Raw genomic sequence first — 15,669 nt, 5'->3', positions numbered from 1 at the left:
AGTCCCAGCTACTCGGGAGGCTGAGGCAGGAGAATCACTTGAACCTGGGAGGTGGAGGTTGCAGTGAGCTGAGATCCGCGCCACTGCACTCCAGTCTGGGCGACAGAGCGAAACTCCATCTCAAAAAAATAAAAAATAAAAAAATAATAATCCATTTTGATCATATATATTCCCTTGTTCAGGATTCTGTTCAGGTTTTATCAAATTCAAGTTATTTTATGTTAAATTGAGATCTTCTAATCTAACACCAGTCTTTTATTTGTTTGTTTGTTTGTTTGTTTTTGAGAAGGAGTCTCACTCTGTCGCTCAGGCTAGAGTACAGTGGCACAATCTTGGTTCACTGCAACCTCCACCTCGTGGGTTCAAGCTATTCTCCTGCCTCAGCCTCCCGGATAGCTGGTACTACAGGCTCCCGCCACGATGCCCGGCTAATTTTTGTATTTTTATTAGAGACAGGGTTTCACCATGTTGGCCAGGCTCGTCTTGAACTCCTGACCTCAGGTGATCCGCCTGTCTTGGCCTTTCAAAGTTCTGGGATTGTAGACATGAGCCACTGCATCTGGCCCAGTCTTTTATTTGGTATGGTTTTTCTCAGTCCGTCACCATGCCTTACCTGTTTGAGCTTTGCTGACCTAAGCACTGTCATGATTTCTTATTTTCCTTTGTTCACACTTTCCCCACTACTTTGCTTACCCTTTCCTCTTGTCTTTATCTTACCTATTTCTAATCTTATTTCAGTGACTCATTCTAATTACTCCCTTATGTAGGCCTCTTAGTTCTATGTAACATTTGCAGTTAATGCTTCCTTGTTTGGTTTCATATGAATTAATTTAATCTCACCCATAATAAATTCTTTGAAAGAATCTTTATGTCCTGTAACTGCCATAATGCAGGGCTGGAAATAACCTTTGGTAGGTTGATTCCCACCCCCCGTTATTTACATTTAATATTTAAAATACTTAAAGAATATATATGTTACAAAGCATAATTATAAAATCCTTGTTAGTGCTTCTCTGCTTCCTTCTCCCTACCTAGAGGTTACCACTGTTGTACATTTTGGGTCTTACTTCCTTGCCTTTTTTTGAGATAGGATTTCACTGTGTCACCCAGGCTGGAGTGCAGTGGCAAAATTATAACTCACTGTAGCCTCAATCTCCCAGGCTCAGGTGATCCTTCTGCCTCAGCCTCCTGAATAGCTGAGACTATAGACACATGCTACCACACCTGGCTAATTTTTTTGATTTTTAGTAGAGATGAAGTCTGGCTGTGTTGCCCAGGCTGGTCTTAAACTCCTGAGCTCAAGTCATCCTCCTGCCTCAGCCTTTCAAAGTGCTGAGATTACAAGTGTGAGCCACCATGCCCGGTCATCCTTGCCTGTTTAAAAGCAGTTTTTCACATATGTATCACTAAAAAGTTCAGCTTTGAGGTGCATAAAAATGGATTCATATGGCATGTAATTCTTTGGAACTTGCTTTTTCTTAATGACATTTTTAAGATTGATGGATGTTGTTGCATTTGGCTGTACTTGATTCCTTTCACTGTAGTAGTATATTTCATTGAGTGAACATGGCCGTTTATCCAACTTGTACAGATATTTGGGTTGTTGGCAATTTTTTGCTATTATAAATATTGCTTCAATGAACATTCTTATGAATCTCCAGGTACACATGTGCAGAATTTCTCTACAGTTTATTCTGATAAGTAGAGTTTCTGTGCATGGGGATACAACTATTTTATTTTTCAGGCTAATGCTTTATTTTTTTCTGAAGCACCCGGCCCCTATCAGCTGGGTCATTCATATGCTGACATCATAAAAAGGTCATTATATATTATAACATATAAATTATATAAGTTTGAAAGAGATATATCTCACACAGCAGCGTGAAAACCCATTCATCATATTTATGAACCATAAAGGATCTCTGAAGTCCTTTTGGTTTAATGTAATTTGTTCATGGTCTCCCATAAGGGTAGGTTTTTCTGTTTTGGCTCATTGCAGATCTCCACCTAGAATTATACTTGACTCATATAATAAGTTCTTGCTACGTATTTGATGAGTGAATGAAATGCATTTCAAATGTATTATACCACTTTATACTTTCATCAACAGTAGACTTATTATTATCAGCCTTCTTAACTTTTTCCCCCAGTCTAGTACTTTCCCAGTTTGGTCTTCATTTGTGTTTTCCTGATAATTGATAAGGTTGAGCAACTTTTTGGGTTTTTGGTTTTTGTTGTTGTTGTTGTTTTATAAAAAGGTATTTTTATTTGCTGTGGTAGGTGGATGGAGAGCTAGAAGCTCTGATGGAAAATGGTGAGGGTCTCTCTGATAAAAACCAGGTGCTCAGCTTATCCCGGCTAATGGTTAGAATTGAAACTTTGGAGCAGAAACTTACCTGTCTGGAACTCATACAGGTGAACACTTTAATGTTTGTTTTTTATTTCTGGTTTTGTGGTGGGAATGAATGAATGAAGATGAATGAAGAAGGAATAATTCTGATAAGAGTTAGTCTTATTTTATTTATTTATTTATTTATTTGTTTGTTTGTTTGTTTGTTTAGATGGGGTCTTGTTCTGTCATCCAGGCTGGAGTGCAGTGGTGCAGTCTCGGTTCACTGTAACTTCTGTGTCCTGGGTGCAAGCAATTCTCCTGCCTCAGCGTCCTGAGTAGCTGGGATTACAGGCGCCAGCCACCACGCCCAGCTGATTTTTGTATTTTCTTATTAAAGATGGGGTTTCACCATGTTGGCCAGGCTGGTGTGGAAATCCTGACCTCAGATGATCCACCCGTCTCAGCCTCCCAGAATGCTGGGATTACAGGCGTGAGCCACCATGGCCGGCCAGTTTTATTTTTTAAATGGATATGTGAGTTGTGTATGACTTTCAAAGCTTGTACCATATTATTTAAAATGGCTAAAGAGTTCAGTATCATTTAATCTATTAGTACAGGGATCCCCAATCCCCAGGCCATGGGCTGGTTAGGAACGGGGCCACACAGGAGGAGGTGAGTGAGCATTACTGCCTGAGCTCCACCTGCTGTCAGAGTAGCAGCGGCATTCGATTCTCATAGGACCATGAACCCTATTGTGAACTGCACATGCGAGAAATCTAGGTTGTACACTCCTTATGAGAATCTAATGCCTGATGATTTGAGGTGGAACAGTTTCATCCTGAATCCATCCCCCACCCAGTTTGTTGAAAAATTATCTTCCCTGAAACTGGTTCCTGGTGCCAGAAAGGTTGGGGACGATGGCATTATTAGACCTGGTTTGCTTTCTGTCTATATTCAAAGAATGTGGTGGCTTTTTTTTTTTTTTTTGTAATAATTCATCACACTTGTCATAGCCTTTTACCCTCCAGTTATTAGCATCCCAAAGCCATTTGTACTACATGATCTCCAAGCACAAAATTTTAACGGTACCCTTTTTTACACCAGTTTATTAAGTATGCCACAAGATGTTAGATAACACAAAATGATTTTTTTTTTTTTTTTTAGGGTCTTGCTTTGTTGCCCAGGCTGGAACGCAGTTGTGCAATCATAGCTTACTGCAGCCTTGGAACTCCTGGGCTCAAGTGATCCTCCTGCCTCAGTTGCCTGAGTATCTAGGACTACAGGCACACACCACCACATCCAGCTAATTTTTATATTTATATTTTTGTAGAGATAAGGGTCTTGCTATTTTGCCCAGGCTGGTTTTGAACTCCTGGCCTCAACCAGTCCCTCCCTCTTCCACCTTCCAAAGTGCTGAGATTGTAGTTGTAAGCCACAGTGTAAAAAAACCATGATGATTAAAAAAAAAAAAACTAACAGGAAAAAGAGGTCTTTTCAACAATCATCTGAAAGGGAGAGAAGAAAGAATTATTTAAGGACTAATTTTTATGGTTTTAGCTTTATTTAAAAAGTTAGATGCAATTTTTTCTTAGTTCTTCAGAATTTTCATTATAAATGACCTATTAATATTCATATAATTTTCTACGTTAGTAAAATCCCAGTTGACTGGCTGTATTTTGTGTATCAGAGAAGATTATAATCTGTTTAAAGCATTTGTTGTAGAGTTCTATTTAGGCTAATGAAAACAGAGTTTCTAGGTTTTTTTTGTGAATGTAAGTGAACCCTATAATGTGTAATGTATACATGAACTCTCCTCGGGCTCTTTGTAATATTCTGATATTGCCTCCCAATGCTCTGCATCGTGTCTCCCTTCCCCCATGAAAGAACACACACTCACAATCCTGCCTGAAGTCCTTTCTGGAACGTCATGGGCTGTCTTTGTTGTGGATCTGGATGGCAGAGCTAGGTGACGGCCGGGAAAGTAACCAGAAGCTTCAGGAAGAGGTCAGTTCACATTTAGCTTGCTTGTTTCTTAAAACTGTTATATTGATTGCCTAGGTTGTGGATATGTGATAATATCAGTAATTATGAATTTAGCACTGTATCATTGGTATTAAATAATCAAATAATTTTTTCATCTCAGTATCATTCCTTTAACGTATCTAACCGTACATACACCTTGTTAGTAGTTTGTCCCATGGTTTTCCTATAGTATCTTTTTAAAGTTGGTACTACATAGCAGGGAACTACAAGAGCAAGATATAATAACAACAACATAGTTAAGTGAAAGATCCAGTTTGTTGTTAAAACCAGAGTTTTAAAAAGATGGGAAGTCATATAAAATTTGAACTGTGGGGTCTAAAGAATTGGTAAAGATCTGAATTATGCATAACAAGAGTATGAACATTTTGAGGAATCTTTTAAATAAGTGTTTTAAAAGATCTAAGTAAAGGTTCATTGGCAGCATTGTTAGTGGAGTTACGATGTCTTTACCTTGCTATGAAATTAATAATATTTTCTAACTTTCTAATTTGTAATATAATCCCAGAGTCTTTTATTTAATAAAACACTTTTAAAAACAAACAAAAAGGAATGGGCAGATAAGTACTTGTTCTTGCCTCTGTCCTTCTCCCAGGAGATTTGGCTTGAGGAAATTGAGGAAGCCTTGGGGTTTCTGTGGAACTACATTGAGGAATACTTCAGAAAAAATTCTTGGATTTCAAAATGGGGGAGGTTGTCTAAGAATGAGGAGAGGATCTCTCTTTGCTAGACAGCTGTTTATCAAAAGCTGAAGAGATGTCTGCATTTTTGTGTGTATGACAGACATCATTTAAATATGTTGTTACATAGCTGCCAAGTGTATATCACAGACACTTGGTAAACTTTTTAAGAAAAGATACCCAGGATTGGTCCAGTAGTGTATATGTTTAAAAAGCTACCCAGGTTTAGGAACTACTGGTAGAGAATATTAATCAGTCCTATTTGATGTTGTGATTCTTGCTGAACAGTCTTATTAAAAGTTTTTCTTTCTTAAGGAAAACAATATTATGATTTTTAAATATGCTTGTGTTTACAGAGATGTAGTTCTTAATAAAGCAGTAGCAAAACTGCACTACTCTTGCAGAAATAATCTGAGTCCCATCCAGAAATTGAAAAAGTCAACTGTAGGCCAGGCGCTGTGGCTCAATGCCTGTAATCCCAGCAGTTTGGGAGGCTGAGGCAGGTGGATCACCTAAGGTTCAAGACCAGCCTGACCAACATGGAGAAACCCCATCTCTACTAAAAAAAAAAAAAAAAGCTGTGCATGGTGGTGCATCCCTGTAATCCCAGCTCCTCGGGAGGCTGAGGCAGGAGAATCGCTTGAACCAGGGAGCCAGAGATTGCAGTGACCAAGATCACATCATTGCACTCCAGCCTGGGCAACAAGAGCGAAACTCCATCTCAAAAAAAAAAACAAAATCAACTGTAGCCAGGTGTGGTGGCTCATGCTGGTAATCCCAGCATTTTGGGAGGCCGAGGTGGGTGGATCACTTGAGGTCAGGAGTTCGAGACCAGCCTGGCCAACATGGTGAAACCCCGTCTCTACTAAAAATACAAAAGATTAGCCAGGCGTGGCGGCGAGCACCTGTACTCCCAGCTACTTGGGAGGCTGAGACAGGAGAATTGCTTGAACCCAGGAGGCAGAGGTTGCAGTGAGCCAAGATCATGCCATTGCATTCCAGCCTGGGTGACAGAGTGAGACTCTGTCTCAAAAAAAAAAAAAAAGTCAACTGTACAAAGTGATGTAATTTTTTTTTTATGTTTAATCAGATTATAAAGACTTTGGAACACTTGCCCATTCCTACTAAAAATATGTTGGAGGAAAGCAAAGTACTTCCAATTATTCAACGCTGGTCTCAGACTAAGACTGCTGTCCCTCCGTTGAGTGAAGGAGATGGGTATTCTAGTGAGAATACATCACGTGCTCACACACCACTCAACACACCTGATCCTTCCACCAAGCTGAGCACAGAAGCTGACACAGACACTCCCAAGAAACTAATGTTTCGCAGACTGAAAATTATAAGTGAAAATAGCATGGACAGTGCAATCTCTGATGCAACCAGTGAGCTAGAAGGCAAGGATGGCAAAGAGGATCTTGATCAATTAGAAAATGTCCCTGTAGAGGAAGAGGAAGAATTGCAGTCACAACAGCTACTCCCACAACAGCTGCCTGAATGCAAAGTTGATAGTGAAACCAACATAGAAGCTAGTAAGCTACCTACATCTGAACCAGAAGCTGACGCTGAAATAGAGCCCAAAGAGAGCAACGGCACAAAACTAGAAGAACCTATTAATGAAGAAACACCATCCCAAGATGAAGAGGAGGGTGTGTCTGATGTGGAGAGTGAAAGGAGCCAAGAACAGCCAGATAAAACAGTGGATATAAGTGATTTGGCCACCAAACTCCTGGACAGTTGGAAAGACCTAAAGGTAAGGAAGCATCTTTTGTTCATTTCAACTTGAATTACTCAGGTTTAGAGTTCTACAAACCTAAGCAAAATTAACTACTTTTTTTAGCCATGCATATTTCTGAAAAATGGAATACTGTCTCTCTTACTGTTTTATTTATGTGTCTCAAACATCCTCTAAACCGTGGCAAGAGTCATATTAGCCAAACTAATATACAAATGTCTTCTTTTCTGTCACTTAGAAAAGTACATCACAATAGTGAGTTCAGTCATTTAAGTGCTCTTCACATTCAAAACAAAAATCCTTTGAGTAGCAAACTTAGGATTCTATTTGTAATGAGAAAAAATTAGTGTTTAAATTTATTGGAAATCAGTTGTATTAATGGAAAATTAAAAATAATTGGAAAACTAAGGTAATTTAGCAGCTTACTAAAAATGATTGAATGTAAATTTTTATTTTAGAAAAACAACTTTATGGAACTAGTTCGTATTCACTTCTATTATTGTTTCTGAAATGGGCCTGCTTTTAAATGCCTATTTCTTTGGACAAAAGAGGAAAAATAGATCTGGAACTCTTATGCCTATTACATACATAATCTCTTGTTGAAGAATGTAGCAAGATGTGCAGGGTTTGCTTTGCAGAAAACCCAGACTGAGTCTTGGATAAACACAAGAATGAATAACAGGATAAACCTAGGAGAGGTGTGGTACATTTCATTTGTAAGTGATCTGGACTTGGGATCCACGTCTTGAGGACCCTGTGGGAACAGGTTACTTAACTAGCTTCTATTTTTCTGTTCCTCCTTTCTTCTGCCAGAGATGAAGCAACCAAATAAACCAGCAATCCTGACTCTTTGCAGCAAGATGAACACCTGAATCCTCCCTGCCCCTAATTATGATGACAAAGCTCACTCCATTAGATCTTGTGATTTGACCCAATGAAACTGGCCTTAAACACTGAGCAAAATGAGTAGTTGGTGGTTGTGTACTATGCTTCCTCATTTGCTGTGTTGAGACCCTTCTTTAAGTATGTTGTGGTTTCAGCTTTTGTTTACCCATTTGAGCTCTTACTCATGTTACTTTCATCACTTACAATTCAGTATAAAGTCAGCCTTATTATGTCTTAGGAAATCAGGCCTTTTTCTAAATATGAAAGGAAGAGTTCATAGTAAATTTACTTATGAAGTCAGTATGTGAACTGCAGGAATCAGAATTGCAGTTAATTGAAAGAAGTGCTGGGATAGTCACTTGGTGGATTTTTATTTAAGGCCTGCTTTGTGACAGCACAGGAGTCCCTAAAAGGAGTCCCTCTTGTGTTTGGAGGCTGCTAGTGGAGCCTGTAAAGAAGCTCAGTTAAGAAGGTGGAGATGAAGACAAGTACACAAATGGACACAGAAAAGGCCTTTATAGCTGTACTTTTATGGAAGGAGAATAAGTAGGGTTGTAGACCAGTAGTTTACTTTTGCCAGAGAAGTCTCTGGTTGATGTTATTTTTTAAAACTGCTAAGATGTAATCATTGTAAAGCTATCTTAAAATCTGGAAAAAGTAAATATTCTTGTTTCTTTGTATGATAGTGGGTTTCTGTAATTGTGATGGTATGAATTACTCTCTAGGATATACTTAACCCAATTAGATGTAACCATGGTAATTTAAACTCACACTCTGGACACACATTTGAGTCCTACAAAATTATTTCTTCCCCTTCTTCTTGTCTTCCCCACTCCTATCTGAAACATCAAAGCAATTTTATATGTAGCTTGATGATCCTCTTGATTTGAGGTTTAAAACTTTATTTGTACTTAAAATATATCCTTCTTATCCTTTATACTTTGGATTTTTCCTGATTCTTAGTGTCAAGGGAGCCATTAAGTAAAATTCTCCTCTCTTCTTCAAACTTTAGTTTGCTCTGGAATCATTACCCATCTAGAATTGTATTACTGAGAAATGTTTTTACTTGACTGTGAACTGTGATGTTTTGTTATACATTGGTGCTGGGGTTCTTAATTCATCCATCATTCTAATTAACATTTACTATGGCTCTGTTTTCAAAACTCTGATTATGGTGGTTCTTAAAAAAACCAGACAAACATAGATAGCATTTAACCAGAAGTCTGAAATCAGGAATCCATAATTTGAACATGTTTTAGAGAAACACATTGACATGATGTGATTACTGTATATCCATACGATCCCGGCATTGAAAGAGTTAACTACTTCTGTCTGACTTCCACCTATGTGTTCGAGTAGACATTGGCTGAAAAGAAAATGTCTTATTCAACCAACCTTTATTAGGCACCTATTGTCAAACACTGTGTTAGTTGCTGATCTTTAATTCCAAGATAATACTAAAAAGCATTGGTCTAAGATTGTGGTTATGTGGTTATGGCCATTTCAAGTCTCCCCAGCCAACCGGGGGCCACCATAACATTGGTGGACATGTGTTCCGCTTGGCTTTTCTACACACTGGATGGAGTGAAGAACAGAAAGGGATTGCTTCAGATTCCTTAATCTTGGTTTTGCTGTGATGGCAGACTATAGGAATCATCAGTAAATGAAAGAGGGTGGGAGGGAAGGGAATGAAGCTTCATGAATTACTCTTTGTCCTCCCAGATCTGATGATGATCCCCCTTGTAACTTGAACCATTTCCATCTAGCTTCTCAGGGCAGCAAGGAGCTTGTTAACATCACCAGCTGACCATGTGTCTCCTTTTCTCAACTCCATTTCCAACTTCGTGCTGAAGAAAAACGAGAACCTAGCGTGCATTCTGTGAAGAAACAGGAAGATGGTTGGGAAGTTGGATGATGCATGAAAAATATAATAGGTGAAAAGAGGACAGAGGTGGTTAACTCACTGGCGCCGGCGTTATTTTGGTGCGTCCATTGCCGACAATGGATGTCGTTCCGGGAAAATCCCTACTCCTGGCGAGAAAGGATTAAGTGAGCTACTTTTTCTATACCTATATACACAGGACCACTGCCTTGACTCCACAAGGCTTACACATTTTGACTCCTAAAGTAGACCTCAACCAGAAACATCACCTAGCACATTGCCACTTGTGAGCATGTATTCGTTTTCATGTGAAAATTTACTAGGCTACATTTTCAGCAGGGATATGTGCATATATTTCTGTTTGCAGAAGAAATTGTTGCATATCACCCTTCATGCTGAAAATATACCCTAGACTTCATAGGGCAAAACAGCTGGTTACCAGTGGTGACTAAGTGTAACTTGACTGGAATATCTTCATTCATTTGGATCATAAGAAGAGGAGGTAAGGTTCCTGTGAACTTGGCAATTTCATTTGCCATTAAACACCGAGAGATTGTAATGGTTAGTGATTCCAGAGCCTCTCTTATAAACACTTAGATTATAGGATGTGCATTTCTCCTTAGAATGAAGTCTGGGTATTTCCATTTGCATCTGGATTTAGATGATTTAGGGACAAAATTACCTACATGTGATAAGTTGAACTCTTCCTAATGACTATTCTTATTCTTCTCTTATTTCATCTTTATCTCAAGACATTATCTTTAATTCAGCAAATCAAGTATTTCCCTAGAAAGCTACGTATTAAAACTCTCTATGAAAAGTTAAAATAAAACATAGAGTTGCCTAAACTGAGAAGTTTTGAGTCACTGCTTGGAATTTCACTCCCTCGCTAATATTGTATGTGAAATCTGCTGTGCAACATTTGAAAATGAAATTATGTTTCCTGGATTTCTGTGATAATTTTTGAATTCTTACTAGAGTAAGATTATTCTGTATCCATAAGGATTAATATTACTTATCCTTTAACAAAATTAGAATTGCCCCTAAAGAATGCTGTTTTAGCTACAGCAACATTGAAATTTTTAAATAAATGTCTCGTTTGGTAAAAGGCAAAAATGGTCTAAAATTTATTGGTCCATTTTTTAACCAAATACTTTCATCTAAATCAAGGGTTGGCCAAATCTGCCCCACTGTCTGTTTTTGTAAATAAAATTTTTTTTGAAACACAGCCATGTTCATTCATTTATGTACTATCATCTGTGGCTGCTTTTGTACTTCAGTGGTAGAGTTGAGTAGTTGTGACAAAGACTGGATGGCCCACAAAGCCTAAAATATTTACTATCTTGTCCTTTACAGAAAAAGTTTGCCAACATCTGATCTAAAAGATAAAGTGCAGAATCTGGCTGCTCTAAACATTCTGGTTTTGAATGAAGTCATTTTCACTTTACTCTTTTGGGTGAGCTCTTAATTCTGTTTCCCTAAAGACATAATGATCATGTTTCTATTGCTGCCCATGAAATTACTTTTTTTAAAAAAGTCTTGATGCTGTTTAGGAAGTGATTTGGTTGTACAACTATCTTGAGAGGTGGGAGGGTGTATACATTATAGAATTTCCAAGCTAGAAGTGATCATTAAGGAATATTGTTATTCCCTTAGGACTGTGACCAAGTCAGAAACTTGAGACTGTTTTAGTATAGATATAGGCAGTATAATTTAAGTCTTATAGTAACCATAATGAAAACACATACATTTTCCTTCTTAATACTTTAAACTTTTAATTATGATATAATTTCAGGCTCAATGAAAAACTGCAAGAATAGCATTCTGTACATATTCTACATGTTACACACATTCTAGTGACGAGTCTAGAGAAAATTCAGTGAAAAATTCCTCTAAACTTTTCACTGAGATTCCCCAGTGTTAACATTTTACCTTATTTTTTTTATTGTTTTCTGTTTCTGAACTTTAAAAAAGTAAGTTACAGCAGAGGTGGGCAGATCGTTTGAGCCCAGGAGTTCAAGACCAGCCTGGGCAACAAAGCAAAACCCTGTCTCTACAAAAACTAAAAAATTAGCCAGGCATGGTGGCACATGCCTGTAGTCCCAGCCACTTGGGAGGCTGAGGTGGGAGGATTGCTTGAGCCCAGGAGGTTGAGGCTGCAGTGATCCATGATGGTGTCACTGCACTCCAGCCTGGATGACAGAGTGAGACTTTGTGTAAAAACAAAACAAAACAAAACAACAACAACTAAGTTATAGATATGATGCCCCTGGATATTGTGTATTTCCTAAAACCAAGGATATTCTTCTGTGTAACTTTAGTGTACTTACCAAAATCAGCAAATTACAGTGATAAAATACTATGATCTAATCAGCAGACCTCTTTCAGATTTTGCCAGTTGTTCACATAATGGCCTTTATAGCAAAAAAAAAAAAAAAAAGGCTGAGAATCTAATATGGGAGCACACATTAATTGAGTTGTATGTCTCCTTAGTATCCTTTACTCTGAAATAGTTCTTCGGTCTGCCTTTATTTTTTATAAAGTTCACATTTTAAAGTATTTTTGAATTTTTGTAGAATACCCCTCAGCTGGGTTTGTCTGAAACTTTCCTTTGCTTGGATTCAGGTATACATTTTTTTGGTCAGGAATATTACAGTAGTGTTCTTCTCATGGTACTGAATTGTCCCATTACTAGCATTGTCAACATTTATCACTCGATTAAGCAGTAGTCTGCCAGACTTCCAGTGTAAAGTTACGATTTTTCCCTTTATAATTAAAAAGCATCACATATGAGCAACTTTGGAAATACGTAAATACCCTATTTTTCATAAAATGTATCCATTAGATTTAGCATCCAGTGATTTGCTTGAATTACTTACTGTGGTGGTTGCCAAATGGTGATTTTCTAATTCATTATTCCTTTTACTTTGTTTATTGGACTTTCTTTTTTAAGCAAGAAGTTTACTTGTTCTCCTATTTGTTCATTCATTGATTTATACTATTTTACTCATAGATTCTTATTTTACCCAATAGATTATAATCCATTAACTTCATTATTTACTTGATGCCTTCATTGTCCCATATTTGGCCAGTGGAAGCCCTTTCATGTTGGCTTTTGTGTCATTCTGACATATCTCCATTATTTTTTTTTACCTTTTTGCTACAATATGCTGTTCCAGGCTCATCTTGTACTGTCCCTTCCCCAGCCCTGGAATTGGTCATTTCTTCAAGAATCTCTTGTTCCTCGCGTTGGGAAATGTTTTTGAAACCAATATCTGGATTCTAGATGAAGTTGTCGATACTAGGACAGTGTTTCTAGGACCCGTCAGTAGATTGTATAAAATATATGTGTGTGTGTATCAATTAACATGTACGTACACACAATGTACTTCACCACTCTATTATCTATCATTTGTTTCCATCTGTTAATCTGACACCATACCCTCCTTTGAATCTTTTGAGATTCCTTCTGTAACTCTCAGTTGTTCATTCTTCTTTTGCCTGTCCCTTAAAAAGTTGTATTTCTTGGGGCACCTGAGATGTATTTTGTTCTACATGTTAAATAGGGCACAGCAGGCCGGGCGTGGTGGCTCACACTTGTAATCCCAGCACTTTGGGAGGCCGAGGCAGGTGGATCACCTGAGGTCAACAGTTCAAGACCAGCCTGGCCAACATGGTGAAACCCTGTCTCTACAAAAATACAAAAATTAGCCGGGCATGATGGCAGTGCCTGTAATCCCAGCTACTCGGGAGGCTGAGGAGGGGGAATTGCTTGAACCCAGGAGGTAGAGGTTGCAGTGAGCTGAGATTGCACCATTGCACTCCAGCCTGGGTGACACAGCGAGTTTCTGTCTCTGAAAAATAAATAAGGCACAACATCTCTTCTTTGCCACTTTTAATTCAGGCTCCTGCCATTTCTTACTTACACTTTTACAACATTTATCCTTCTTGCTCTCATTCTTTTCCCCTTTCATGTAACCCTTCATTATGCTACAGTATTTTAAAAACATAGATGTGATTAACAGGAACCTCTAGTAACATCTCAGAGACTCCATTACTCTAAGAACAAAGCCTTTAGTGTATGATAGAGAAAGTAATTCCGTATCTGTCTAAACTTCTTGCCTAGCAGGCAGTTTCTCTTTACACACTCAGTGCATGAGGCACATCAGTCTTCTCATACATATTCACCTCTTCATGTCCTTGAACATACTGTTCTCCTTGCTTGGAATACTTTTTTTTTTTTTTTTGAATGAGTTGCAGTTCATGCTTTGTCCTTTTCTGTACTTCTATACAACTGTAATTATCTTAACCGATTACTAAAACTTCTTGTGTAGATGCTTGTTTCCCCTCACTAGACCATGAATTGCTTTCTTCAAAGGCATGGACAATTTTTTAATCTTTGTAGTAAGAGTTACTTTTATTGTGGCATCTTGGCAGTAATGGTTATTATAAATTACTTCTTACTAATAGTGAGTGACTACTATGTGCCCTCTATAATCTGTGCTACATTCAGTAGCTAGAGCAATCTTTCGGAAATATAAATCCTTCATCTCAGTTTCCTATTTAAAATTTTTAAATGGCTCACCATTACACTGTTAAAATTAAGTTCATTTTTCTTAACGTGGCTTGCATGCCTGGCCATGGTCTGATTTCCATTTATTTCTGCGGTCTCCTCTCAAGCCATTCTAGACAGGCAGTAGACCTCTGCTGCTAATATTCACACACATACACTCATTCCTGAAAACTCTTTTGTTTTGGATGTCTCTTCTCATTTAAATTTCTTCCTTTTCCCCCCCGGAAAGTCTTTCCTGTTTCTCCAAGATAGAGTGTTTGTTTTGCCCTTTGTATAGGCTCTCACAACATCTTTTCCAATCAAAGGCAGATAACATTTTATAGTGGTACATTGAGTGAAGGAAGAGACTGCTTATGTCTTGGTCACTTGGGTCTTCCCAGTGTCCTGTGAAGAGCTTGGTAATGTAGTTTGACATTTCAAAAATATGTGAATGAAAATATGAAGAAAGTCCATCTTTTTCTGTGGTAACTTCATACTTTCTTTCATACTGCTTCTCGAATCCCTAGAACATATTTTTTATTTGATAGATGGTCAGAAAATATTTTCATAAGCACATTGTTATCTTTTCAACCCTGTGAAGTTAAGTGGTGGTGTTTTTATCAGCTGTAAAGTGGAATCAAACAGGCCCATGAGGTTGTAACTTAGCTTTTAAGTGACAGCTGACAATTGACTCATGTCTTCTGATTTAAATACTGCCTTCTTCCACTCACTTTTCTGGTCCAAAAAATAACTATTTCTCTGTCTTTTCTAGACAGTTCATGCAATTGTGTTTCTTTGGCAAATACTTTTTAGATTCTTCTTTTTTTTTTTTTTTTTGAGACAGAGTTTCGATTTTGTTGCCCGGGCTGGAGTGCAATGGCATGATCTCGGCTCACCACAACCTCTGCCTCCTGGGTTCAAATGATTCTCCTGCTTCAGCCTCCGGAGTAGCTGGAATTACAGGCATGCACCGCCACGCCCGGCTAATTTCTTTTTGTATTTTTAGTAGAGATGGGGTTTCTCCATGTTGGTCAGGCTGGTCTCGAACTCCCGACCTCAGGTGATCTGCCCGCCTCGGCTTCCCAAAGTGCTGGGATTACGGGTGTGAGCCACCGCGCCTGGCCTTTTTAGATCATTCTTAATCTGCTTCTGATTTAGAAACTATAAGAAGTCTGAATTCATTCTAATGTCATAGAAACCATTTTAGTGTTTTGTTCAAGTATCTTTTTTTCCTTTAATACTGCAGAGATTTTTTTTTTTTTTTTTTTTTTTAAGAGACAGAGTCTCGCTCTGTCGCCCAGGCTGGAGTGCAGTGGCGCAATCTCGGCTCACTGCAAGCTCCACCTCCTGGGTTCACGCCGTTCTCCTGCCACAGCCTCCGGAGTAGCTGGAACTACAGGCACCTGCCACCACGCCCAGCTAATTTTTGTATTTTCAGTAGAGACGGGGTTTCACCGTGTTAGCCAGGATGGTCTCAGTCTCCTGACCTCGTGATCCACCTGCCTCAGCCTCCCAAAGTGTTGGGATTACAGGCGTGAGCCACCGTTCCCGGCCTACTGCAGA

General features: G+C 38.5%; 1 protein-coding gene and 1 pseudogene across 6 annotated transcripts in view; one reads left to right on the top strand and one right to left on the bottom strand.

The window, feature by feature from the left end:
* Positions 1-15,669, top strand: part of SETD2 (SET domain containing 2, histone lysine methyltransferase) — a 147,401-nt gene that overhangs the window by 73,440 nt on the left and 58,292 nt on the right. For 2 of the 6 annotated variants that reach the window (XR_010111422.1, XM_003818444.6), the window contains exons 10-12: positions 2,281-2,415; positions 4,217-4,336; positions 6,143-6,805. Coding sequence is in view for 3 of the 6 variants with exons in the window: in XM_003818444.6 (XP_003818492.3) it covers positions 2,281-2,415; positions 4,217-4,336; positions 6,143-6,805 (918 nt within the window). In the remaining 3 variants the exon portion in view is untranslated. Of the gene's footprint in view, positions 1-2,280; positions 2,416-4,216; positions 4,337-6,142; positions 6,806-9,438; positions 10,783-15,669 lie in introns of those variants that run through there. The other 4 variants (XR_008624731.2, XR_008624730.2, XM_063602293.1 and 1 more) reach the window with 4 other exon arrangements.
* LOC112439511 (small nucleolar RNA U13) lies at positions 1,781-1,920 on the bottom strand (annotated as a pseudogene).

This window comes from Pan paniscus, chromosome 2 (genome assembly GCF_029289425.2).
Source record: "Pan paniscus chromosome 2, NHGRI_mPanPan1-v2.0_pri, whole genome shotgun sequence".
Taxonomy (NCBI): domain Eukaryota; kingdom Metazoa; phylum Chordata; class Mammalia; order Primates; family Hominidae; genus Pan; species Pan paniscus.
Note: the sequence above shows the minus strand (reverse complement) of the source record. Positions and strands in the feature narration are given on the sequence as shown.